General features: G+C 46.1%; 3 protein-coding genes across 18 annotated transcripts in view; 2 read left to right on the plus strand and 1 right to left on the minus strand.

Annotated features, from left to right (window-relative positions):
• Positions 1-3,745: 3,745 nt before the first annotated feature.
• On the minus strand, positions 3,746-7,104 carry GKN2 (gastrokine 2). Its single transcript, XM_030289917.4, has 6 exons — positions 6,999-7,104; positions 6,452-6,505; positions 5,852-5,983; positions 5,275-5,385; positions 4,326-4,479; positions 3,746-4,026 (listed from the first exon to the last, which is right to left on the minus strand). Exons 1-6 carry the CDS (start codon positions 7,008-7,010, stop codon positions 3,935-3,937), a joined length of 555 nt encoding a protein of 184 aa, XP_030145777.3. The 5' UTR covers positions 7,011-7,104; the 3' UTR covers positions 3,746-3,934.
• A 2,381-nt stretch (positions 7,105-9,485) lies between these two features.
• On the plus strand, positions 9,486-13,227 carry LOC115498168 (gastrokine-1-like). Of its 2 annotated transcripts, XM_030289926.4 has the most exons (6): positions 9,487-9,595; positions 10,436-10,489; positions 11,050-11,169; positions 11,614-11,721; positions 12,500-12,641; positions 12,957-13,227. In XM_030289926.4, exons 1-6 carry the CDS (start codon positions 9,584-9,586, stop codon positions 12,995-12,997), a joined length of 477 nt encoding a protein of 158 aa, XP_030145786.4. In that variant the 5' UTR covers positions 9,487-9,583; the 3' UTR covers positions 12,998-13,227. The 2 variants fall into 2 exon arrangements, with proteins under 2 accessions (XP_032608330.3, XP_030145786.4); XM_032752439.3 differs by lacking the exon at positions 11,614-11,721 and having other exon boundaries at positions 9,486-9,595.
• A 1,983-nt stretch (positions 13,228-15,210) lies between these two features.
• LOC121471013 (uncharacterized) overlaps positions 15,211-25,968 on the plus strand; it is a 49,567-nt gene continuing 38,809 nt past the window's right edge. For 6 of the 15 annotated variants that reach the window (XM_072917620.1, XM_072917626.1, XM_072917623.1 and 3 more), the window contains exons 1-19: positions 15,212-15,306; positions 15,876-15,929; positions 16,291-16,455; positions 16,648-16,758; positions 17,193-17,331; positions 18,120-18,310; positions 18,773-18,949; positions 19,153-19,263; positions 20,263-20,404; positions 20,576-20,955; positions 21,422-21,598; positions 21,808-21,918; positions 22,405-22,552; positions 22,720-22,823; positions 23,298-23,450; positions 23,671-23,781; positions 24,292-24,433; positions 24,606-25,117; positions 25,583-25,759. In XM_072917620.1, the coding sequence (XP_072773721.1) occupies positions 15,295-15,306; positions 15,876-15,929; positions 16,291-16,455; positions 16,648-16,758; positions 17,193-17,331; positions 18,120-18,310; positions 18,773-18,949; positions 19,153-19,263; positions 20,263-20,404; positions 20,576-20,955; positions 21,422-21,598; positions 21,808-21,918; positions 22,405-22,552; positions 22,720-22,823; positions 23,298-23,450; positions 23,671-23,781; positions 24,292-24,433; positions 24,606-25,117; positions 25,583-25,759 (3,117 nt within the window). In that variant the 5' untranslated portion in view covers positions 15,212-15,294. Of the gene's footprint in view, positions 15,307-15,875; positions 15,930-16,290; positions 16,456-16,647; positions 16,759-17,192; positions 17,332-18,119; positions 18,311-18,772; positions 18,950-19,152; positions 19,264-20,262; positions 20,405-20,575; positions 20,956-21,421; positions 21,599-21,807; positions 21,919-22,404; positions 22,553-22,719; positions 22,824-23,297; positions 23,451-23,670; positions 23,782-24,291; positions 24,434-24,605; positions 25,118-25,582; positions 25,760-25,968 lie in introns of all 15 variants that reach the window. The other 9 variants (XM_072917625.1, XM_072917631.1, XM_072917628.1 and 6 more) reach the window with 6 other exon arrangements.

Raw genomic sequence — 25,968 nt, forward strand, 5'->3', positions numbered from 1 at the left:
AGGTGAAGAAACCTGTTCACACCTTTGGCCTGCCCAGACCACACAATTTGTATTTAATTTAGCAGGCTGAATCCTCTGTCTGGCTTAATTTTTCCCTGCTAGTGGGAATTCTTCCTATAAGGGAGAAAATGTTAATAACTGTCCCTTTTCATCACTCAGTGTAAACTGGAAAACTTGTTTTGTCCTGTCAGACAAGATACATGAAAGTCTGCCATTCCTCCTAATTTAAGTCATGTATTACAAGGTATTTCTCAACAGGGTAGGAGTTTCCATATTCATCTCTGGGTTTGAAAGGATCACCAGTGGTGCAGTTGTCATACCTTGACCTTGGTAAATTGTCCTGTACACTGGGAAATTGGGGGAGGTGGGAGGTTCTCAGGGGAATGGGCTCAGTGCTAGAAGCAGCTTGGATTGATGTGCAGCACAGGTGACTGGAGAATTCGATGTCCTTGGCAGTGAGGGACCACAGAGGCTCCCTGCCCGTGGGGATCAGGAGGGCTGGGCTGCAGAGAGGTGGAGATGTGGCCAGAGTGGGCTAATCCTGCCTGGCCTGGATGCCTGACGTGCTTCAGCTGTCAGTGGCATCCAGCCATACCATGGCCTGGATTCCAGGAATGCCTTCAAACACCTCTCAGGCTTTTTAAAAAAAAGTTGGGGGCAAATAATCAGCATTATCTTGATATTCCAGCCAGGAATAAATATGGTTTTAGTTTACAGAAGCTGCCAGTGCACACACACACACAGATACTGAGGCACACCCAGACACTCCCACTGAGCTCTCTAGTGTGTCCCTTCCAGCTCAGAATAATCTGTGATCTGGATCTTCCACTTCAAATAAATTCTCTACTTTTTCAGAACAAGCCTGGCTGGCAAGGTCAGGTAATGGGATAATGTGATAGATAGAGTTAGATAATAACCAGAATGTGCTATTCCTTTGGTGGAGAGGAGCTCTTGGGAACATCAGGTAACTTTCAAGATACTGAATCTCATCCTGACGCGGTCTCCCTCTCTAGGCTCTTCCAGCCAATGTGTATTTAGGATCCAAGCTCGTGCACTGGCTCCTTTTTCATTTTGGGGACAGCTCTGGGTCCCAGAGCCAGCGGGGCAGCCCTGCCCCTCTCCTGCTGCAGATTCCAGGGGCTGTGCTGTCCTCCAGGTGTTCCATTTGTGCTCAGCGCCAAGGAGCTCCACCTTATCCACCTGCACGTTGACCTTGGGCAGTAATCGGGACGAGTTGTGGGCTTTGTGCACTGAAAAACAACTCCACCATTGTTCCTGGGGCTGGCTGCTGGGCTGTGGGTGCCTCCCATGGAAATCACTGGGAATTTTCCATCCATTCCCCTGGAAAACCTCACGGTGCAAAAAGAAGCACAATGCAAAAAGAACCTCTAGCAGCAAACGACCCACCAAGGCACTGGTACCTAACGAGCTCCAGGACAGCAGATCTCTCACATCAGGCAGAGCACCTCTAAGTTCAGTGATTCACAGAATGAAAGGTTTAATGTGTTAATACATTCAGCTTTTGGCCCCTCATGGCAAGAAGGGCATTGAGAGGATGGAGCATGTCTGGAGACAGGAATGGAGCTGGGAAGGGGCTGGAGCCCCAGGAGCAGCTCAGGGAGCTGGAAGGGGGCTCAGCCTGGAGAAAAGGGGGATCAGGAGGGATCTTCTGGTTCTGCACAACTCCTGACAGGAGGGGACAGCTGGGGGTTCATGCTCTGCTCCAGGGAACAGGGATAGGAGGAGAGGGAATGGCCTCAGGCTGGGCCAGGGGAGGCTCAGGGTGGATTTTGGGGAAAGTTCTCCATGTGAGGGTTGTAAAGCTCTGGCACAGCTGCCCAGGGCAGTGCTGGAGTCCCCATCCCTGGAGGTGTTCAAAAAACGTGTGGCTGTGGCACGTGGAGATGTGGTTTGATGATGACCACGGTGTTGGTGGGTTGATGGTTGAAACTGATGACCTTAAAGGCTTTTTCCTACCTTAACAACTGCATGATTCTGAGATTTCCTTCACACCATGGACATCCAGAGCTGAAAGAGGGTGTATTTAAAGGCTGACATTTTCAGACTATAGTCACTTCAGGCAACAACTGGATCTGATCTTCAGGGATATTTTTTACCTGTTGCTGATTTTTACCTCCTAGCTGTTTCCCTGTTGTCCAGTTGTAATATCAAGCACCTGCAAGATAAGAAAAACCGATTAATTATAATCCAAGACAGGTCCATAAAGCATATTATAAACTGTGGCCTAGTCAACAAAGAAAGAAATGGCAGGAAATAGCAAGGGCAAATACAGTATCAATAAATAAAACATCAAACTTCTTTCTCCTGCCTAAAAGTCCTTTTCTCTGGTTTGTTCAGAGCTGGCTGTACATTCCTGTTTGCCCTGTGATAGTTATTTTAAATAAAGAATACATTTCTTTTGCTCTGCAGCCTTTTCGAGCATGATCTTTGTGCTTGTTGGTGATACCAACAGAGGGCTGTGAATTCTGAGGTGCAGTTTGGGAACAGAGGGAAAACTTTTCCAGATTTGCCCCTGAGGTGCTGCGTCCAGAAGTTTCCCATGAGCTGGACACCTGGACATTGGAGGGGCTGGGAGAGCAGATGAAGAACTGAAGCTTCATTTACCAAACAACAAACGCAGAGGTAAAAATACAAACTTAATATATAAAAAATATAATCCTCACAGGCCTGACTGATACCATGAGACTACAAACTAAAATTTAAATCTAGAAACAATATTCCTCCATTTGTGAGGAAGGCCAAGAACACTACCTCCCTAGCTCAAAATTAAATGGCAGATAATGAAGTATTGAGGCTGGTTTCAGGGTCCACAGAACATAGAAAAACTATTCCTGGACTTTATTAACAAAGTTTGACCCTCCAGAAACATTTTTTGCACCACCAAGAACCTGCAGCCTGCCATGAATACAATTAATCTAAAAGAATAGCTTCACCATGTGATGAAATGCTCTTTTATTAAATAGCAGATGGTTTGACCAGGACTGCAGACCTGGGGCCATTTTCCTCCAAAGGAATGGAGGCAGCCACTCAAGGCTCCAATAAACAGTAAACATTGAGTCTTCATCCCCAAAACAAACACCCCTTCCAGGCCTGGAGGGAAGGCTGAGAGTTCAGCCATTCCCTGGGATCTGCCCCAGAGCAGGGAGGTGGCCCCAGCACTGCCCCATCCTGGATTTCCAGCAGCTCTTGACACAAAGGCCTCTCCAAGGCACTGGGACACTCAGCGAGTGGTCACAGCTCTTTGTGCCCTGCCACTGTGTGAAAGGAAAACTTTATTCCAAGGCACTTTTAGGGCTGGGACAGTGTCCTGTGCCCAGGCTTGGAAAATCTCTCTGACCCACTGCACTCCTTCAAACTGCAAACTTCAAACTCCTTCAAGCTGCTGCAAATTTCCACTGGCCCTGCAGGGCTCCAGCTGCTTTGCAAAGGGGGTAACGTGGATCTCCTCCCCCCTTTAACTTTATTCACCTGCTTGCTCCAGCCCCCAGCCATCCTACACAAGGTGAGCCAACACCTGCATACTGATGCCAAAGTGAAGTTCTGCACTGGAGGAATCTATTCTGTGTCTGTTTCTTCTCTTTATGAAGCACAAACCAATGCCTGGGCCATGCTGCAGCACCAGCACAGGCACGGACCAAGGGGGAAATTTCTCTTTTCTGAAGGGCTACTTACAAGGCCCACTGTCACTGCGTTCTGATTTTGGGTAGATGAAACAGACAGAGCATTCTATTTATTTATTTATATTTATTCTTTAATTTATTCAAGCATTATATTTATTTGTGTGTCATAGGCTTGTTATGCATCAAAGCTTTGGACAGGCAGGTTGAGCCTCGTACCCGAGTTCTGTCCCAGCTGGAGAACATGGTTACCACTACTAAAACATGCAAAAAGGCATTTCCTTGCAACAGAAATGTCAATATTCAGTTGCAATGAGTTCTTCACAGATTTTAAGGCCCAAAATGCTTGGAATGCCGGCACTGGCACAGCCATCAGCATCTGTTGGTGCTAAAAAATCCCAAGAAAATGAAGATAGTATCAGTACCAGTATTTATATCAGTATAAATCTCAGTATCAGCATCTCCTTACCAGATGAGATCCCTGTATCCAGCTAGGAAAAGTCTTAAATAGACAAATCTCAATCCCCAATTATGGCCCTATTCAAGGCTTCTGTTTGTCTCAAAACTGTGCAGAACATTTGTGGTGCAACTCAAGGGGAAGAAATGTCTGCACAGCTCCAGGGTACCAGGAGGATTTGGGGTCAAAGGGGAGGAAGGTGCCCTGGGGCAGAGCCACCTGAGACTTACGTTCAGTGGCCACCAGCTCGTAGAGGGGCAGCCCCGTGCAGAGATTTTCAATGTGTTTCCCATAGAGAATCCAGTCTCTAAAATGCCCCAGCCTGGAAGTGCCAGGTTGGAACTGGGCCCACACGTTATTCGGAGAGTATACATCCCTCATGGTCTGAGAAGAAAAGTTAAACACCATCAGCATTGTAACTTTAGCTTTACTCTACTGGGACACCCTTTGAGAAGGCTCCCAACCCCAAAATCACCTTCCTTTGCCTCACAAATGAACATTAGATAAAGAAGCTTCATGCTTTTAAATTAAAAAAAAAAAAAAAATTCAATGTATTCAGTAACAAAATTCGCTAGGTATTAATTATGCCAACACAGCAAGACTGAGCTGTATTGCTGCCATTATAACTTATATTACTTATATTATTGGCAGCAAGTTTTGCTGTAAATGTCCTACTGGGATGACACAAAATGGGCCAGAACTCCAGTTCACCTCCAGGCAACACTTCCAGTCTCCTTCTGAAACCTCAGCCTTAATAAGAAAGTCATAATCTGGCCAAAGTAAATTGATCTCTACTTTCTGTTCTGAAAAAAACCAAAATTCAAGCAATGTCAAGGTCAAAATTTCAGCAGGACAACAAATAAAGGGAAAGTTTGCCTGAATTTATATTATGATCACCTCAAAATGGCCAAAGGACATCAGTTCCAAGGACAGGGGATTGTACAGCTCAAGACACCTCGACCACCCCCTATAAAACTGCAGGGGCCACAATGGTTTGTTATCTTAAAAGAATGTTTGCATGCTATTCCTTCAAGCTGTGTCTTGTCAGAACAGCTCCATCATTGCTAAGACAGCACAAGTCATTCCTGAGCTGCTTTAGGGGCAGAGTGGAGGGTCCCCCTCATATCACACTGCTCCCACCCCTTCCTTGCCAGCAGCAAGGGTTCCCCACAAAGTCACCTGTCTCTCAAAAGCCAGACGTCCAATCTCTTCCAGGTCTGGGATTACATCCTTCTCTATTTTCATGATAAAGCAGGCATTTCGTGAAAACAGCTTGGTGGCAATATAGCCCTGTGATGGAAAGAATTGAGGTAAACCATTAGAAATGCTGACATTAGTTGGTGCTCTCTGCTCTTTGGGGCAATCTGGAAGGAGCAGCAAGTGGCTGCAGAGGCTGCTGCTGTGGAATGAGTGCATTTTCTTCCTCTCCTTTGGGGAATGGAGCCAGCCTGTCCTGGTTCCTGTCCCTGAGACTGGAAACATCATTTCTGACAGATTTCTGCTGCCCATGAGTGCTGGCAGCCCTATCCTCACCTCCAGCCCCACTGAGGTCAGGGACCTTCTTCACTTCTAGGACCTGCCATCACAAGTTTCATTAAACTGCCCCATGGTATAGGTGAAGAAAGGAAGAAAGGTGCTGGGAGTCCTCAAAGAAACAGTGTTCAGGGACAAGATGTGGTGAGAATACACTAAAATAATTTCTGATTTAAAAACTTCCTCAGGGGTCAATTGGGGGCGGATCCTTGGATTTACTCACATGTGTGTAGTCAAAAATGGTGTCAGAGGAGTACACGCCAGAGCGGACGTGGACGTCGACGATGTGCTCCTCGCTGTGGATGGTCATGGTCCCAGTGACATAGTTGCTGATGGGATCTCGCAGGGTAAAGGTCTTTGGTAAAAAGCACAAAATCATTGTTCATCACCTGGCTTCCATCTTTAGCAGGGCTTGCCCTGATGCTTTCTGCTTTGGGTAAATACCAAATCCCTTAGGAACCCCGGGTTCTTGGGATTTGGTATTTACTGCACCCTGGAGCAGTCTGAGGAGGCTCCTGAGCTTGAGGTCAGTTATAAAACAGGCCCTCCTGCAGCCTGGGGAAAACCTGCATGGGACATCCCAGTCAGTCTGGGCAGCAGGGACTGGCAGGAGACTGCTCCAGGCTCCAAATGTTTAATTGAGCTAAGGGGACCTCTGTCCCCTGGCTTGTTACTTTGCACCTGTACAGAACCTCTGGCACTTGACAATAAGTAACTTGTTGGTTTTGGTTTCATCTGTGGTTTTCTTCCTACTCTGTGGTGCCCAGGGACCCAACCCATTTTAAATACTCATGTGCAGGACAAGGCTCATCACTCTACTCACGTTCAAACCAGAAGTCTGAGCCCAAAAGACTCCCAGGCAAATGAGGACTGCAGCCTGTAAAAGGAATCGGAATTCTCACTCGTCAGAAACACCAGGCAGTGCCATAAAAATCCCAGTCCATGAACTGAGGGAAGGACCGGGAGCATCAGTTTGAAAAATCATCCATTTAGCATGTATGTTAGTGCAAATAACTACAGTTCCTCATTGTAAAGTTTTTGCTATCAGGGTCTCCTTTGCCTGTAACTGAAAAAGCAGAATAACTTAACCATGGCATTTCTGCAGTTTTCAGAAGTTCCTCCTTGATGCCATAACCAAACTCCCTTCTGAACTGCAACCAATTCTGCATTCTTTGCTCAAATGAGGCTTCCACTGACTTTGCTGACCCAAGAAATGCAAGTTCTCCTCTTTCCACCCAAAGAAACAACACAGATCATATTATTGTACCACTGTATTGTACCACTTACTTGAGCATTTTCTTCTCTATCCTTTTGTTTTTAAAAGTGAGAACTTACAGTATTAAAAATTCAACAGAAATGGAGATACTCACAAATCTCTTCATTTTTCTTTCAGATGAAAACAAGAGGCTGCAGAAGGTAAGACGGCAAGGAAGTCCCAGAGACCTTCAACTTTTATATCTTGCAGGAGGTGTGGGAAACACTTGACAGAACTTTCCTTCATGACTTGAACAAGTCCATATCTACATGTCGTAAGCCTCCTATCTGAATTTTGGGTTGGCACAGATAACCTGACCCAGATATATTTAAAGCACTCAGTAAGTCTCAGTAAATCAATCACTCTGCAAATGGCCATTATTCACTGGTTTAAACTTTAGTATTGCTGGTTCTATTTTTTAAAGTATTTAACAGGATATTGTCCAGAATGAAATGACACTGGGCATAACACTGCTATTTATTCACACAAACTGCATTTTGTGTTCTGAAACACAATCCCTAACAGCCTGATTGATAGTCTGCAGAGAAATGCTGGGAAGAAACACGTGTGCCATGGTGGCCTCCTTGTCAGCCAACAAACAGACCAATTCTTCAGCCATTTCTGTCACTGAAAATATTGGAGGGAGCCCTGGGCCACCTGAAGTGAGTGGCATCCCTGTCCATGGCAGGGGGCTGGAGTTGGATGATCTTTAAGGCCCCTTCCAACCCAAACCATTGTGGGACTCCGTGAGTCCATTCCATTCTCGACAAGAAGTGCTGCTCATTTCTGATCAGTTACCACCACGGGCAGAGCACATGAACTGAAATGAGTGACAGAGCTGGGAACAACAGCTGTGCCTCACTGGGGCACTTCTGGCCTGCTCAGCACACCAGGGAGTGACAGGAAAACCCAGAGGCCCCATGGTGCACACCAGGTCACAAACAAAAGGAGCAGGATGGGGATTCCCCCTTTGAATCCCCACTGATTGCTGCATTTTGGGAGGATGCCAACGACCAGGAGAACGTTCTCTGGTGTTCCCAGGTGACTGCCACCTTGCCTGGACTCCTCCTCATCCGCTATCCCACACCAGCCAGTGCTGGCACCTGCATGAATCACACTCCGCTTCCTGCTTGAAGGTCATAATCAAGGCTGGTTCCCTCCCAATAAAACAAGAACTCAAACTAACAGCAAACACATTTTCTGTAATTTCTCTTATCAGTAAAAAGGAGAAGGAGATTGTACAGAAATATCTCTCAGCAAAAAGGCCTCAATGGAAAAAGAAAAAAAGGAAATTGCACACATTTGCTTTATGCCACCTAAGTCCACATGAGAAAAGGTTATCTCAAGAGTAACAATGCTGTGCTGCTAAGCAATATATCAGAAAACACATAAACAGATACCAAATTCTGCTAAACCCAGATAAATTAATTAGGCTGCAGTCCTCTTGAAAGCTGGCTCTGTCCCTTTTTCTCAACAGAATCTTTATTTTTAAGATTACAGGTATGTCAGAAAGAGTAGATTTCGACAGTCAAGTATTTCAAGCAGGACTCTAACAGGGTTCAGGCACCACAAGTTAAAGAAAGGGCTTAATTTAACTTTTCCTCAGTGATTATGCCTTCATCTACTCATTTGCTTTGAAGAACACTTGAGAAGCAGCAGCTCCTGCTTTCCTCAGCATCCATGTGCCTCGGCACAGGTAAGGGCAGAGCAGCAGGGGAGATCAGCAGTTGTTTACTGAAGGAAAACTACAACAATAGCCATGATCTCACCATCTGCGCCTTGCATTGCACTGACTGAACTCTGCTGATCCCATCAGACAAGGACAAAAACTAAAGGTTAATTTCTAAAAAGCATTTGCCTAATTAATGTGATTGTGACACAGCCCGAGCTGGCTGTCTCAGGCAAAGCCTTTGATATAATTCCAATAGGCAAACCTTGCTTTTTGGGGACTTTTTGCCCACAGTTCATCACACATCTTCCAGGAGCACTCCTGAAATCAGCAGGCATGTGCTTGAACCAAGCACCACAGTGCTAGAGGCACCCTCCAATAGGAAGCACCTGAAGGAAGAAGGTGCCTAAGAAGGGTTTAAACCCTTCTAATTTCACCTTGGCCAGTCCTCAGGCAGAATGAGGCCCAACTTACGACTCAGAATCCCTCGGTGCACCTTGCTACCACAAATTTATGGTCCCTTTCTTAAACAGCCCTTAGTCCATAATCAGATGTGACTCTCCTGAAGAGGCTCTGTGAAGATTCAGGACCATGTCTGACAAGCAGAAAGTTAACATTTTTAACATAGCACAAATACCACCCCCTTGGTTTGGGTCGTGCTTTTGGTCAGAGGCACAACTTCTGGCTGAGTCCTTTGCCACATTGGCACAAAGCATCACTGCAAGTTTGCTAGGAATCTGTGCTCTGCTTCTGCTTCTAATTTCTTTTTTCATTTAAAAGTGACTGCTCAATACACTGAGCTTACCATGACCACTTTCCTCTCACCTCCCTGTATGCCATGAATTCAATCAGGCAGGTATCAAAGCCTCCTCTTATCAGAGCACTTCCCCAGGAAACTCGTCATGCTTCTGTGAACACAGGGCACCTGCCAATAAGGCAAACCCATTTTCAGATTTAACTTTGGGATATTATGTATAAAAAGTAAGAGTACACATCAATTAGCAGGAGAGCTGGCCTGGCCTGCCATCCAAATGAAGTTCTCTGTAAGTATACCTATTGCTTTCTCATAAAACTCTTGAGGCTGGGCAGCTTTTAAGTGGTTTTGAGCTTTTCTTGGCACTGAGAGAACTCTTAGTGATTTCTGACAAAGTGAAAATGCCAAAGGGGTGGGGACTACAGGGGAGAAATCTCCCTTTTGGCAGGGATGGAACTCTACATGCTCAAATATGAAAGAGAAGTGCTGTGTTCCAGGGGTGACACACACTCGTGACACGTCCACAGGACAATATTCTCTCCTTCACCACTCAGAGGCAAATCAACAGTCTCAGCAAGTCACATAAAGTTAGGGCTCAGCTGTTTGCTGAGAGTGTGACACGAGAGACTCCAAGTGCAGGATGGTGACACTGAGGTATTTACAGCAGCCTGAGACTGGTGCAGAAAAAATTCCCAAGCCTTACTTTTAAATACTCTGAGTCAGACTCGGACCATTTTCATCAAAATCCTCCTTTGAAGGAGATAAAATCTAGGACCGATTCAATATTCATAGGATTTTCTTCAAAGAAAATATTTCAGAGCACATTTTTTCCAATAAGTTACTGAACTGGGCTGGGCAAGTTTTAGAATCCCCTGTGTTTGAATGACCTTCTTGCCTGGGCAAGGTGCACTGCTGGGGCTAAGAGCTATTTCTATGCATGTTTTCTGTGAACTCATCAACAAATAATTCTGCATATTTCAATCCTCTTCAGCTGGACCCCACTGCAGAAAGTGCTGAGTCTGTACACAAAGTAAACAGGAAGTCAAAATTATTTTAAGACAGAAAATAATTTGATGCAAGATAAGCAGCATGATCTTCAGGTGTTTTGAATCCCAAATGTTCATTTCAGATTGTGATTGCTTCTCTCTTTGGAGTTTTCCTGGCTCCTGCTCTTGCCAATTATGTAAGTATAGAGCTACACACAGCTACTCACTACTGCCACAGGAACCACTGCCTTTAGCTCTTACCTCTGAGAAAAGTGTTGCTGGAAGTGAAGCTGCTTTTTAAAGTCTCATATTTAGAAAAAAATGGCATTTTAGTTTTTCTATAATAACTAAGATATTATTTCCATGCTTTATGTATCAAGGAGAAAAAGACAGTTACCATACATGGAATCAGGGAAGTCTGTCCTGAGATGAGCATAAACACTGAAAATAATGGTGTGGAGAGAAACAAATATTAACATGATTGATCTAACACAAAATACAGTAGAATGCTGTAAGTAATCTGGTGCCAGCAAGATCCTGCTGGGGAAAGAACAGTGAGGAATTATTTTGATTACTTAGAAAGTAAAGGATTACCATCTTCATTCTGAGCCAAGAAATTTTCTCCCCTTTAATCGGATCTCCAAGAGCAGTAATTTCCCAATACATGGCTACTGCAGCCAATGCTTTATTAAGTGAAACACTGCTGCGAATCTGGGAAGCCAAATCCTTACCTCTTTTCATCTATTCCAAAAATCAGAACATGGAGAACAACTTTAATGGGCAGACCAGTGAAAACTCAACCCACTCTGAGATCAGGGCCAGCACCACTCCAAAGGATGGGTCTGAGGCCTGGAAAACCATCTGGGACTTCAAGGCTGTAAGTAGCTTCCAGCATGGCACAAGAAAAATGGCAAAAGAGACGAATGTTTTCTAAAAACCACCAAAGCTTCAACAAAATTTCATTGTATTTTAGAGGACATGCTTGAAAATGTGCTCCTTCAGCCCTGGGACTGTTTCTGCTGCCCACTGTGTGCTGTGTGAGCTTTTCAGCAGCAAATTCCTTCACCTGCCCTAAGCAGGAGAACACATCATACACGTGGCATTGCTGGAGGAGGCAATTTACCTTTTACCAAAGCCTCTCGTCAGCCTGCGTGACACATTTACCTAAACAATATAATTGAAAGGACCAATATTTTCTTTCCCTGTGACTATTTGCACGGTAGGAAGCCTTTCTTTTAACCAGTGCCTCTCTCTAGCAACACACTTCTCTTTCTCTGTATATTGTTTGCAACAAAAAGGGGGTTTTGTTTAACTTCAACAGGGCTACGTTGCAACCAAGGTGTTTTCAAAGAACACCTGCATCATTGCTTCAACTAGCAAGAGGTTTTGGCTTGGCAAACCCTTTCCTACACCACCTCCAGGAGACAAGGTAGGATGGTGGTTGAAAGTGGGGCAAAAGATTGTCAGTGAAAAGCACTTGTTCCTACACATGCAAGGGAAAAGTCTCCAAGAACTGAAGAGAACTTTCTCATCAGGGCTGAGTCGCTCTAAAAGTTCCTTCAAAAGTTGCAATGCCCAGGAGCAACCCCAACTACTGCTCAGCCTGGCCTTGGACACTTCCAGGAATGAGCAGCCACAGCTTCTCTGGGCAATTTGTGTCAGCACCTCCCCAGCCTCACGGGGAAGAATTTTTTCCCCTCTAACCCTGCCCTCTGGCAGTGGGAAGCCATTTCTCCTTTTCACTCCAGGCCCCTGTAAACAGTCCTGCCCAATCTTTCCTGTCGGCTCCTTCAGGTACTGGAAGGCCACAATGAAGTCACCTGAAACTTCTCTCCTCCAGGATGAACAATCCCAATTATCTCAACCTTTCCTCATAGCAGTGCTGCTCCATGCCTCTGGTCATGCTGGTGCCTCCTCTGGACTCTCTCCAGCTGCTCCAGGTCCTTCCTGTGCTGGGCCGCAGTGCTGGGGCAGCTCTGCAGATGGGTCTCACCTGAGCAGAGGGGCAGAATCCCCCTGGAGCTGCTGCCCATGCTGGGGGGTTCCTGGGCTGTTGGTGCACATTGGTGGGTCATGTCCAGCCTGTCACCCACCAGGCCCCAGGTCCTTCTTGCCAGGGCTGCTCTGGATATGTGCATGGCCAGCTCTGATCTCCAGTTTTGGTTTTCCTAAACGCTGTTTTCTGGCTTTGTTTCTTTGATGCTCAGGTACTTGGGCCTTACCAGATGCCTCACAGAGAGAATCGCTTCATTATCTCCAGGAACAGACTCCAAAGCTTGAGCCCGTATGGAAAACGCATCCAAGCCCTGTGTGCAGGAATTCCCTCCTACCTCGCTTACCCAGCTCCTGGTGAGTCTGCTACTGACAGCCTGGTGTTCCAGAATTAGCACAGGTTAACAGGATTGCAAAATCCTGTCACTTACTGAGATCCTGTGCTTTTCTATGACTTTTCATACACCCATTTATACATATCTAAGGAAACCCAGCAGGTCTGTCACTCTCCTGTGTACAACGACCTGGAGCCCAGCCATTCTCAGGAAGGTTCTGGGCTCTAGTTCTTGACATAAATCTGGAATTTTTAGGCAACGAGTTGGAAGCATTTCAGCTACATTTTTATTTTCATATTTTCTCAGTCCAAATCTAATAGGTTTTTTCTTCTTTCAGGATCAAACTTCTTAAGAGGATCAAACGTCTCATCAGGATGAAACTTCTTAGAGTGAGATATTTCATGACTGAAATTTAAGATTAATGAACTGCCTGTTTATTACTGTGGTTACTCCTGAAAAAGTTTGCAGAAGAAAATTCATAGAACTTTGTACCCATTAGTAAGATTTTTCTCCTTGATTATCTTCTCTTGATCATATTTTCAATCATTTATCTTTCTTCTGCTCTGAATGGAAGCTGCTGAGTCTCAGTAAAATTAATCATCAACCTACACTAGTCTGTGCTGTATTTTTACAAACCCTTTGAAAAAGCAGAAGCAATTCCAAAAACAAGTTGCAAAACTAATGTTCTTGCAAAATCCCAATTTTGGCACTTAAACCTCTTCCAGTACAACTTCTCAGGGAGAGTTCACATATTGCCTTGAGTAATTATTCATCAATACTAGAAGAAGATGGTGCTATACCTACTACATCACCCATATTAAGATGAGATCAGCATAAGTTTCTTTTATTCTTTTTCTTCTTTCTTTTTCTTTTGACATAGTAAAATGTAGCAATGTGATGCAATGTGTAATGTTTTGCGTCAAAAATAAATATTGTCATGCAATATTGCCAATTGCAAAGAGATGCACTATTGCACTGAACAGCCCAGAAATTGAATTGCAGAAACAGAATTAAGAAGTGTATTAAATGAAGTCTGGGGTTGAAAAGAGGTGTTAGGCCAAAAGTAAAGCAAAAAGCCTGACCCTACTTTCTTCATTGAAAACTTCAACTCATTCTATCTGGAAAACACCACAGCTTCACCTTCCCTCCTCACTCAGGGGCCCTTTCCTTGCTCTTTGAAAGGAGCTACTCCAAGAGACTCCCACTGGGAACACCCCAGGGTTGCTCTAAGGGAAGGACACAGCAGCCTGTTCCCTTCAGGAAAAGCCTTTTGGGCACTCTAAGGGTCAACTGACGTGAAAACCAAAGCAAAACTGCACCCAAGAATTTTTTAGCACCTCCAAAGAAAAGCAACCGTAGGGTTGCAGTATTTAAAGAACCGCTCCTGTCTGCCTTGCCTGCGGTTTCTGGAGACACTCTCCTCTCCTTTTCTAGCCTGACACTGCATTTTCCTTGGGATGCCACAGGCACAGCCCTCTTCCCTGGTCCTGCGGGGAGCCACCGGGAATGTGTCCCTGGGGGCCGTGAGCCCTGTCACAGATGATGATCGCAGACGCCCCCAGGCAGCCGGGGTGTGAGCTGAGCAGAGTCTGGGGTGCCGATCTCGCACACAGAGAGCCCGGCAGCCCCGCCGGCAAACTGGGGCAGCCGCTGCCCGCTCCAACCACGGAATCACACACGGAATCACACACGGAATCACACACGGAATCACACACGGAATCACACACGGAATCACACACGGAATCACACAATCACAGAATCACACGGTTGGAAGAGACCTTCAAGATCGCCAAGTCCGACCCAGCCCCAACACCGCAGCTAGACCATGGCACCAGTGCCACATCCAGTCTGCTTTTATACACATCCAGGCGTGGTGCCTCCACCACCTCCCCGGGCAGACCACTCCAGTACTATATCTCCCTTTCTGTAAAAACTGTTTTCCTAATAGTCAACCTATATGTCCCCAGTTTCTCCATGCAGGGAATAGCAGGGCACAGCTGCTCCTGGCAGCTGCAATACCTGCAATACCTTGCCTGCTGCAATACCGTCCCCAGGAGAGTAAAGCACTGGCAGCAAGGTCCAGCTGCCCACAAAATTTCTTTAACTTCATGCACTTAAGAGGAAAAATCTGTCAACAACTGTAAATTAATAAAACTGGAAACATGTAAATGTCTCAGGGCTGCTTTGACAAGTCCACAGAGGCACAGATGCCTCAGACCTCACCGCTGCATTTTAGTGAGTGCTATGGTGACCCGATAACATACAGTATATTTTGAAAGGTAAAAAGGCTTTCACATATTTTGTCTAATGCAAAGCTTTTTATGTTCTTGTTTAAGCTTTAGGATATCTCCGGTCTTAGGTTTGATGTGAATTTTCAAAAGTAAATAGTACATGTTAGAAAAATACTAGAAACATATTTAATTTTTCACTACAAATGAATTCCAATTTGATAACTATCAGACTCCAGGAGGTCAAAAGGTCCAGAAGTACAATCCCCATGTTTATCAAGTAGTTACACCAGGAAATAATTTTCAGGGACAAATGATAGGGAAACAAATGAGAAAATAATTTCATTGTAACACTCAGCATTTTTACAGTGATTTCTGAAAACATATAAAAGGTGGAGGGTTCACGCTGCTCTTTCTACCTGCAGGAGCATCAGCTCTGCAGTCAGGATGCATCTCCCTGTAAGTATGCATGCTTTTCTTCCTTACAAACTGAAACTTTGATTCAAACCCGTTCCTTTATCTCTCAGAAGGGCTTCTGCCTCTCTGGGGCCATTGTGCTCCTGCAGAAGGAGCAGCTCAGCCCCTGCTCCCCAGAGGAGCTGAGGAGGTAAGGATTTCTTCACGGCTTGGCTGTACATGATTCAGAAAACAGGAAGCCTAATCCATGCCCATTCTTGTCAATGCTTTTGCACCACTGGAGCACTGCACGAGTGCATCAAGCCCTTCCCTGCAATGCCAGAGCAGAAGAAATGGCAAAGCTTTCTCCTCACTCCTGTAAAATACCTGTGTGTGCCTGCACAGGTCTGAGAAACAGCTCTTGAGAAAGAGAAATGTGTCTACTTTGAGCAGCCTGGGGTAAAGCAAGGGTGCCTCCCTTTGGGGGCACTGATGCAATCCCAGGTCGAAAGCAAAAACAGGATCCAAAGAGGAGCCTTAAACATCAGATTAGGAAAAGGGAAGGAGGATTGTCATGACCAGATTTGTCAGCCAGAGCTGCAGTTACATTTTGTATTTGATTTTCATTTCAGATTTTGACTGCAGTCCTTCTTGGACTTGTCCTGAATCCAGCCCTTGCTGATTACGTGAGTACAAATGAACAATTTCCATGTGCATGGCTACTCTGCCTCTATTCCCTGCTTCATGAAATCTCCTTGATTCTTTCTCCAACACTTTGAAGGAAAAGAATGGAAATCTTCTCAAAGAGATGAAACTCTAAAAGAACCAAATTACAGGTGTCAGATGCAGCAATGATTCATGGAATCCTTGAAAAGAATTCTTATGACTACTGCCCAATGCCAATGCCTTGATTCTGGGTCTATTTGAGGCCACTTCTGACTCTTAGAGGGGGGAACAGAATTTCTGTTGTAGCAAGGGATTTTTAAAAGCAATGGAGACAACACTGACTAATGTTACAATCTAAAAGTGCTCCATTTGGTTTTCCAGTCTCAGCAGACAAATGGAAACCAGCAAATCATCTTTGGTGGAGACTCCCAAATCACTATCACCGGTATTTCACAAGGCGTGAAGATCAATAGTCAAACAAGGGTGGCAATCATCGAGCAAAAGAGTCAAAATTTATCATGGAAAACCATCTGGAACTACAACAGGGTGAGTGCACGGGAGTGGGAATGTTAAAAAGGTGACCCAGGGATGGGGCTTGTTTCTGTATTCTGATCATCTGAAGTAAACTGTGTGGGGTAGAAACAAATACTGATTTGTAACTGCTTCCATCCTGACTTTGAACCAACCTCAAAAGTTGGAAAAACTGAATTGTGAATGCTATATACTTTTATTTTACAGGGTGTCATTGCAACCAAAGTCATGCAACAGAACACCTGCTACATTTCCATCATGAACAGAACTGAGATACCCAGCTTTAACAACCTGGCCCGACTGGCTGCAGAGAGCAGGGTAAGAAACCAAAGGAATAGCACGTTCCTGACCCTGGAGTTTATTAGATTGTTTCTTCTTCTGCTTCTTCTTTCTGGAGAGGATCAGGTTGTGTCTAGTGGCAGGATTTCCTTTCACTCAACAGTAATGTAGATTTGAAATCTGTTGTAGGAATATTTTGCCAGAAGAAGAAAGGGGCTACATTATTCCCACAACCATCTCCGCTTTCTCTGAGGGTGCTGAGCTCTGCAGGTTGCTGGGCAAATATTCTCCCTTTGCTGCTGCCTTCAAGGCTTCCTAGTGGTCCCACAAACCTCAAGGGATTAAAAGGTGTCCCTAAAGGCAGTTGGTATTCCAACATGCAGCCCCGAGTCATCGTCCCAGAACTAGGAATATCTCAAGCAGGAATCAGCTCCTGGCACTGATGTGGCTGAATTCTGGTTTTTAATGTTTAGAACCACATTGGTCTTGGAATACCTACCAAGGAGATCACTTTTGTCACCAATGGATTGGTCAACAACCTCAACTCCTATGGAATAGAAATTGCAGCTATGTGCAGTGGACTCACCACCTACATGGCTTATGAAGTTGATGGTGAGTGAATTCATGGAAATTCTGACTTGGCCTTTTTGTTTCCCGGGCATTACTAAGGCACAGTTGCTACTCTTCCACCTCAAAACCCATAGAAACCAAGGGCTCAGCAGTTGTGGTTTAGCATGACTGCAGATCAGGAATGGAACAGGGTGGGGTCTCAGCCCCCAAAAATAACCCAAACCGAACCCTTACAGCACATTTCTGGGAAACTTAATGAGTGTTTTATCCCACACCTAAGCTCCCCTGTAATACTCAGCTAAGAAGAGGAGTTGTCCATAGAACTGCTGTCCTTCAGGTCAGAGCTTGGTAATCAGTTGAATCGGGCAGCCTCCAAAGCCTTGTGCTTCACAACACAAAGCCAAGTTTCTCTCATCCCTGGAGATTTGTCCCTGGGGCAATGATCCCATTCCCAGGGCTAAAATGACCTAAACTTGATAGGATTCTTCCAGAAAGTCACAGCTCATGTGACTGGCATCAGCCTCACCATGCAATGCCCAGCCTTTGGGACTCTCAGAATAAAGTGCAATAGCACCCCAGCTTCTGCACAGGAAATCCCAAAGGGTGTTCAAGAGCAGGTCTTTGTGAGCATTCCTGGCGGAGCCACAGAGCCAGTGCTCTCTGGGGACTGCAAGAGAAAGTGGGCCTTGTACAGCTCAAATATTCCCACAGCAGCTCTCCTTTAGGACCTGGCTGGCTCTGAGCAACACCACCACCCTCCTGTAGAAAGGCAGGCAAGGTCTTCTGCATCAGCTCATGGGGTTTTGTTTCTTCCTTTCTTGCTTTTCAAGGGCTCCAAGTGAATCTGGGATCATGCATTACCCTCAATGTCTTGAGAGCTGTGGATCTGAGGTACTGCAACAGCAATGGCAATTGGAATGGCAATTGGAATGGCAATGGCAATTGGAATGGCAATGGCAACTGGAACAACAATTGGAATGGCAATTGGAATATCACTGGCAATTGGAATGGCAATGGACAGGTGAGAAAACCTTAGCCCTTAATTTCCATTAAGCAAATAGGGGGAACCTGAGCAGCTGTCCAAATCCAACCCTGATGCCCTCTGCCCTGGCATCTCCTCTTTTGAGAGATTCCTGCTTGAGGGTGCAGATGCTGAAAGAGAGCAATGAGTGAGCAGAGCTTTCCATCCAAGCCTTTGAGCATGGATTTACTCTGGCCAGTGATCTAGCATGCATCAGCCTCTAAAGGCAACAAATGACTGTTGTCAGATGCAGCAATGATTCACGGAATCCATGGAAAGAATTTTTAAGGTCACTGCCCACCGCCACAGCCTTGATTCTGGGTCCTTTGGAAAAGACTGAGAGCAGTGCAGGCACTCCCTGGGCCAGCACTTCTTCCATTGTGGCAGGGATTCTGTGGAAAATTTTGGGACATCACTGTCTCCTTTCACAGGTGAAACATCATTTTTCACTTGGCTTTTTAGTCTCAGCAGTTTCCCGGCGGCATCTTCAACAACACGCAAGGCAGCATCTTCAACAACACCCAAGTCATCATTGGTGGCCAGTCCCAAATTGTGACCATCAACAGGCAATGGCGTGTGGCAGTCATTGAGCAAAGGAGCTTCAGCGGGTCCTGGAAAACCGTCTGGAACTACAACACGGTGAGTGGCAACACGGGAGGGGGCTTGTTCACCTACATCCAAGGAAACTGGCTGCTATTATATCTGGGCCAGAGACAGTGGTAATTTCTTTATTCTGAATGTTTGGAGTCCATGATGTAGGGTAGAAACTCTCAGCATTAGTTGTCAAGTGTAAACAGCTGGAAAATACTGAATTTTGAGTGTTGAATAATTTCATTTCACAGGGCATCATTGCAACCAAAGTCACGCAACAGAACACCTGCTACATTTCCATCATGAACAGAAGCGAGATGCCCCGCTTTGATAACCTGGCCCGCCTGGCACAAGAGAGCAGGGTAAGGTTCTGGAGGAGTAGCAGGTTCCTAGCTGTAGAGATCACTGGGTCATTTCTTCGGGGCTGCATTGTTCCCTCAATCAGCTAAACTTTCTATCAGGATATTGAGCTCAGCATCTTGCTGGGAAAAGCCTTGCTCTGAGAAGCCCTTCAAGGGCCTTAATCCTATTGGCATGCCAAGATCTCAGTGTCCTTCACAGGCTTTTCACAAACAATTTGGATCGCTCAGCTCAGAACTTTGCCTTGTAGCTGCTCTTGGCCAGACTTCCTTTTGATTTGCGGCCTGAGAAAGCATCTCCCCATTCCTCAGCTTTTCTCCCAAATTCATGGGATGAGCCACTGTTGTGGCTTCTGGACCTAGCTGAGAGAGCAGAGGGAACTGAGGGCCTCAGAGAAAAGAGCAGGAAAGCAGGCACCGACTTGGGCCAGGCCACAGATCACTCCAGGAGGACATTAGAGTGGCAATTCATTTGAAATGAAGCTCACAAGGGGCTTTCAGAACCACGTGTTCCACTTGAGAACCCAGTGGTCTCTAAGATGGGCGGTAAGCACCATTTGCAACTTGTCCGAAAGCAAATGTATCTGCCCGGGCATGCTGTTACCCTCTTTGGTTCCAGGTTAGAAGGGGCTGGAGAATGAGACTTCTGCCAGCCTTGCAGCCATAGCCTGGGTGCCTCTGAGAGGCAAGGGCAGTGACTGAGCAAATGCCTTGGAAGGAGCTTTGGCTCCACAGAGTGGTCACATTCCTCTTCAGCACGTTCCTTGCACTACCACTTTCCTTCAGGCTCCAAGCACCTTGACTCCCTTAGAACCATCTCACTTTAAAGCAGTCTTCAAGGCTAGCTAGTGGTCCCACAGGCCCCCAGGGGATTAAAAGGTGTCCTACAGTGTATTTGAACCCAAACACCCAGCCATGAGTCATCATTACATAACTAGGAACAGCCCAATCAGGAACGGACTCCTGGCACTAATCTTGCTGAATGCTGTTTTTGATGTTCAGAACCAGATCGGCATTTTTGGAAGACATACCAAGAGAATCACCTTTGTCACCAATGGAGTGGTCAACAACCTCTACTCCTATGGAGCAGACATCATGGCTATGTGCAGTGGACTCACCACCTACCTGGCTTCCGAAGTTCACAGTGAGTGAAGCATGGGAATTCTAAATGCTAATGACCTGGCTTTTTCATTCTTGGAATGTGACTAAGGCACAGCTGCTACTCTTCAATCTCAAAATCCAATGAAACCCTCCTGTAGAACTTCAGCCAAGCCCTTAGGCATCACCTCAAGCAGATTTATCTTTTCTTTTCCAGCTTTCCAGGGACCCCAGGCGAATCTGGGATCCTGCATTACCCTCGACGTTCTGAGAGTTGTAGAGCTGCAGTACTGCAATAGCAACGGCACTTGGAATGGCCAATGGAATGGCAATGGCAATGGCAACTGGAATGGCCAATGGAATGGCAATTGGAATGGCAACTGGAACAACAACTGGAATGGCACCAGCAATGACAACTGGAACAACAATTGGAATGGCATTGGCAATGACAACTGGAACAACAATTGGAATGGCAATGGAAACTGGAATGGCAATTGGAATGGCAATGGCAATTGGAACAACAACTGGAATGGCAATTGGAATGGAAATGGCAATTGGAACAACAACTGGAATGGCAATTGGAACGGCAATTTCCCGGTGAGAAAACTTTAGCCCTTAGATTTCGTGAACCTAATTGGGGGGGGAAACAAAGATGCTGCCCAAAGCCAACCCTGATGCCCTTCTTGCCTGGTGTCCCCTCTTTTGAGAGGTTCCTGCTTGAGGGTGCAGATGCTGAAAGAGAGCAATGAGTGAGCAGAGCTTTCCATCCAAGCCTTTGAGCATGGATTTACTCTGGCCAGTGGTCGAGCATGCATCAACCTCTAAAGGCAGCAGGTGGCAGCTGTCAGATACAGCAATGATTCACGGAATCCATGGAAAGAATTTTTAAGGTCACTGCCCACTGCTGCAGCCTTGATTCTGGGTCCTTTGGAAAAGACTGAGGGCAGTGCCAGCACTCCCCAGGGCCGGCACTTTTTCAACTGTGGCAGGGATTTTTTGGAAGTTTTGGGGACATCACTGTCTCCCTTCAATGCAAACCATCTTCTTCCCCTTGCCTTTGTAGTCTCAGCAGTTTCCCGGCGGAATCTTCAACAACACGCAAGGCAGCATCTTCAACAACACCCAAGTCATCATTGGTGGCCAGTCCCAAATTGTGACCATCAACAGGCAATGGCGTGTGGCTGTCATTGAGCAAAGGAGCTTCAGCAGGTCCTGGAAAACCGTCTGGAACTACAACACGGTGAGTAGCAGGAACGGGACTCTTTCAAAATCATCCAAGAAGGTTGTTGCTCACACAGATGGCTGAGGGACAGTGATTATTTCCCCTATTCTGAACATTTGTCTGGGGCACTGAAACTAAGCATTAGTTATGCTTTCCATCCTGAGTTTTTCCCAGCATTAATACTTGGAAGAAACTGAATTTGACCGATTAATACTTTTATTTTACAGGGCATCATTGCAACCAAAGTCACACAACAGAACACCTGCTACATTTCCATCATGAACAGAAATGAGATGCCTCGCTTTGATAACCTGGCCCGCCTGGCACAAGAGAGCAGGGTAAGATTCTGGAGGAGTAGCAGGTTCCTAGCTGTAGAGATCACTTTTTCTTTCTGGACATGATCAGGTTGTGTCTTGTGGTAGAGTTTCCTTTCTCTCAACTGTAAAGCCAATTAGGAATTTGTTGCAGGAGTGCTTTCCAAAAGAAAGGGGTTGCATTATTCCCACCCCCACTTTCCTGGAGGATGTTGAGCTCTGCAGCTTGCTGGAAAACCCCGCCCTTATAGAGCTGTTTAGTGCTTTCTTTGTGCGGCCATCTCACCTCAAGTTCCATGCACCTTGACTCGCTTAGAATCAGCTTTGTCCCTTTGGAGCACCTGCCAAGGCTTGCTAGTGGTCCCACAGGCCCCCCAGGCGATTACAAAGTGTCCCTAGAGGCAGGTGGGACTCAAACACCCAGCCCTGAATCATCATTGCAGAGGAACAGGCCTAGCAGGAATCACCTCTCTTCACTAAGCTCACTGAATGGTGGTTTTTAATGTTTAGAACATGATTGGCGCTTTTGGAAGACATACCAAGAGAATCACCTTTGTCACCAATGGAGTGGTCAACAACCTCAACTCCTATGGAATAGAAATCGCGGCTATGTGCAGCGGACTCACCACCTACATGGCTTATGAAGTTCACAGTGAGTGTAAGTGTGGGAATTCTGAGTGGTACAGATCTGGCCTTTTTGTCTCCTGGGGCATGACTAGGGCACAGTTGCAGCTCTTCCACCTCAAAACCCAAAGAAACCCTCCTGTAGAACTTCAGCCAAGGGTTTAGGCATCAGCTCAAGCAGATTTATCTTTTCTTTCCCAGCTTTCCAAGGACCCCAGGTGAATCTGGGATCATGCATTACCCTCGATGTCCTGAGAGTTGTGGACCTGCAGTACTGCATTGGCAATGGCAGTGTCAATTTCCCGGTGAGAAAACCTAAGCCCTTACATTTCTTGAACCTAATAGGGGTGGGGTGGGGGTCTTCTGAGCGGCTGCCCAAAAACAACCCCGATGCCCTTCTTGCCTGGCATCTCCGCATTGAGAGGTTCCTGCTTGAAGCTTCAGTGCCTTTAAAGGGACCAATGGGTGAGCAGCAGTTTCCGACCAAGCTCTTGAGCGTGAATTTACTCTGGCCAGTGATCTAGAATGCATGAACCTCTAACAGCACCAGGTGGCAGCTGTCAGGTACAGCAATGATTCACTGAATCCAGGAACAGACTTCTTAAGGCCTCTGCCCACTGCCACAGCCTTGATCCTGGGTCCTTTGGAAAAGACCGAGGGCAGTGCCAGCACTCCCTGGGGGCAGAACTTCTTCCATTGTAGCAGGGACTTTTTGAAGGCTTTGGGACATCACTGTCTCCCTTCAAAGGCAAAAGATCTTCTTTCCCTTGCCTTTGTAGTCTCAGCAGATTCCCAGTGGCATCTTCAACCACACGCAAGTCATCATTGGTGGCCAGTCCCAAATTGTGACCATCAACAGGCAATGGCGTGTGGCAATCATTGAGAGAAGGAACATCAGCGGGTCCTGGAAAACCATCTGGAACTACAACACGGTCAGTGGCAACAACGGGTAACAAAAAGCAACCAAGGAGTCTGGCTGTTCATACAGCTGGCTCAGAGATGGTGATTGTTTCTTTATTCTGAATGTTTGGAGTCCACAGTCTGAGGCACTAACATTCAGCATTTGTTAGTTGGGTTTCCATCCCAACTTTATCCCAATATTAGCCGTTGGTAAAAACAGAATTGTGAGTGCTGAATAATTTCATTTCACAGGGCGTCATTGCAACCAAAGTCACGCAACAGAACACCTGCTACATTTCCATCATGAACAGAAGTGAGATGCCCCGCTTTGATAACCTGGCCCGCCTGGCACAAGAGAGCAGGGTAAGGTTCCAAAGGAGCAGCAGGTTCCTGGCTGTAGAGATCACTGGGCCATTTCTTCATGTGCTTTTTATTTCTAGATAAGGTCAGGTTGTCACTAGTGACAGAGTTTCCTTTCTCTTAAAAGTAATGAAGATGAGAAATGCATAGTAGGAATGCTTTGCCAGAAGAAGAATAGGGCTGCATCATTCCCTTTGCCACTTTCCATTAGGAGGTTGGCCTCTGCAGCTTGCTAGGTGAACCTGTTCTTTGAGGAGCCTTTCAGGGCTATTGTTCTGCTTCCACTTCCCCTCAAATTCACTGCATCTTGACTGATGTAGAACAAGCTCAGCCTTTGCAGCTATGTTCAAGGCTTGCTCGTGGTCCCACAGGCCCCCAGGGGATTAAAAAGTCTCTCTAAAGGCAGATGGGAATTAAACACACCTCTAGAGTCCTCGTCTGAGAGCTAGGAATAACCCTGGCAGGAACCAGCTCCTGGCATGCAATTGCTGAATGCTGGTTTTTGATGTTCAGAACCTGATTGGTGTTTTTGGAAGACATACCAAGAGAATCACCTTTGTCACCAATGGACTGGTCAACAACCTCTACTCCTACGGAATAAACGTCGCGGCTATGTGCAGCGGACTCACCACCTACCTGGCTTCTGAAGTTCACAGTGAGTGCAAGCAAGGGAATTCTGAGGGTTATGACCTGGAGTTTACTGTCCTTGGGGCAGGACTAGGGAACAGTTGCTGCTCTTCAATCTCAAAATCCAATGATACCCTCCTGTAGAACTTCAGCCAAGCTCTTAGGCATCAGCTCATGGGGTTTTGTCTTTTCTTTTCCAGCTTTCCAGGGACCCCAGGCGAATCTGGGATCCTGCATTACCCTTGATGTCCTGAGAGTTGTAGAGCTGCAGTACTGCAATAGCAATGGCAATTGGAATGGCCAATGGAATGGCAATTGGAATGGCAATGGCAATGGCAACTGGAATGGCCAATGGAATGGCATCGGCAATGGCCAATGGAACAACAACTGGAATGGCATTGGCAATGGCCAATGGAATGGCCAATGGAACGGCAATGGCAATGGCAACTGGAACAACGGTTGGAATGGCAATGGCAATGGCAATTGGAATGGCCAATGGAACGGCAATGGCAATGGCAACTGGAACAACAATTGGAATGGCATTGGCAATGGCAACTGGAACAACAACTGGAATGGCATTGGCAATGGCAATTGGAATGGAAATGGCAACTGGAACAACAGTTGGAATGGCAATGGCAACTGGAATGGCAATTGGAATGGAAATGGCAATTGGAACAACAATTGGAACGGCAATTGGAATGGCAATTTCCCGGTGAGAATACTTTAGCCCTTAGATTTCGTGGTCCTAATGAGGGGGGGAAACAAAGATGCTGCCCAAAGCCAACCCTGATGCCCTCTTGCCTGGTATCTCCTCTTTTGAGAGGTTCCTGCTTGAGGGTGCAGATGCTGAAAGAGAGCAATAAGTGAGCAGAGCTTTCCATCCAAGCCTTTGAGCATGGATTTACTCTGGCCAGTGATCTAGTATGATTCAACCTCTAAAGGCAGTATGTGGCTGCTGTCAGATACAGCAATGATTCATGGAATCCATGGAAAGAATTCCTGTGGCCTCTGCCCACTGCTACAGCCTTGATTCTGGGTCCTTTGGAAAAGACTGAGGGCAGTGCCAGCACTCCCCAGGGCAGGCACTTTTCCATTGTGGCAGGGATTTTTTTGAAGATATGGGGACATCACTGTCTCCCTTCAAAGGCAAAACTTCTTCTTTCCCTTGTCTTTTTAGTCTCAGCAGTTTCCCGGCGGCATCTTCAACAACACGCAAGGCAGCATCTTCAACAACACCCAAGTCATCATTGGTGGCCAGTCCCAAATTGTGACCATCAACAGGCAATGGCGTGTGGCTGTCATTGAGCAAAGGAGCTTCAGCGGGTCCTGGAAAACCGTCTGGAACTACAACACGGTGAGTGGCAGGGATGGGACTCTTTCAAAAATCATCCAAGAAGGCTGGCGGCTCATACAGCCGGCCCTGAAACTGCAATTGCTCCATTTTTCTGAACTTTTAGAATCCACAGTCCAGGGCACTGAAACCCAGCATTAGTTATGCTTACCATCCTGACTTTTTCCCATCATTAATACTTGGAAGAAACTGAATTTGAGCGCTAAAAACTT

Source organism: Taeniopygia guttata, chromosome 22 (assembly GCF_048771995.1).
Source record: "Taeniopygia guttata chromosome 22, bTaeGut7.mat, whole genome shotgun sequence".
In the NCBI taxonomy this organism is placed as follows: domain Eukaryota; kingdom Metazoa; phylum Chordata; class Aves; order Passeriformes; family Estrildidae; genus Taeniopygia; species Taeniopygia guttata.

Coding starts and splice junctions, on each gene's coding strand:
- GKN2 (XM_030289917.4), bottom strand. Junction 5,984..6,451: donor CTCAGACTTCTGGTTTGAAC/GTGAGTAGAGTG, acceptor TTTTTACCAAAG/ACCTTTACCCTGCGAGATCC. Junction 5,386..5,851: donor CCATTTTTGACTACACACAT/GTGAGTAAATCC, acceptor TTTCCATCACAG/GGCTATATTGCCACCAAGCT.
- LOC115498168 (XM_030289926.4), top strand. Junction 11,170..11,613: donor CCATCTGGGACTTCAAGGCT/GTAAGTAGCTTC, acceptor TAACTTCAACAG/GGCTACGTTGCAACCAAGGT. Junction 12,642..12,956: donor CCTCGCTTACCCAGCTCCTG/GTGAGTCTGCTA, acceptor TTCTTCTTTCAG/GATCAAACTTCTTAAGAGGA.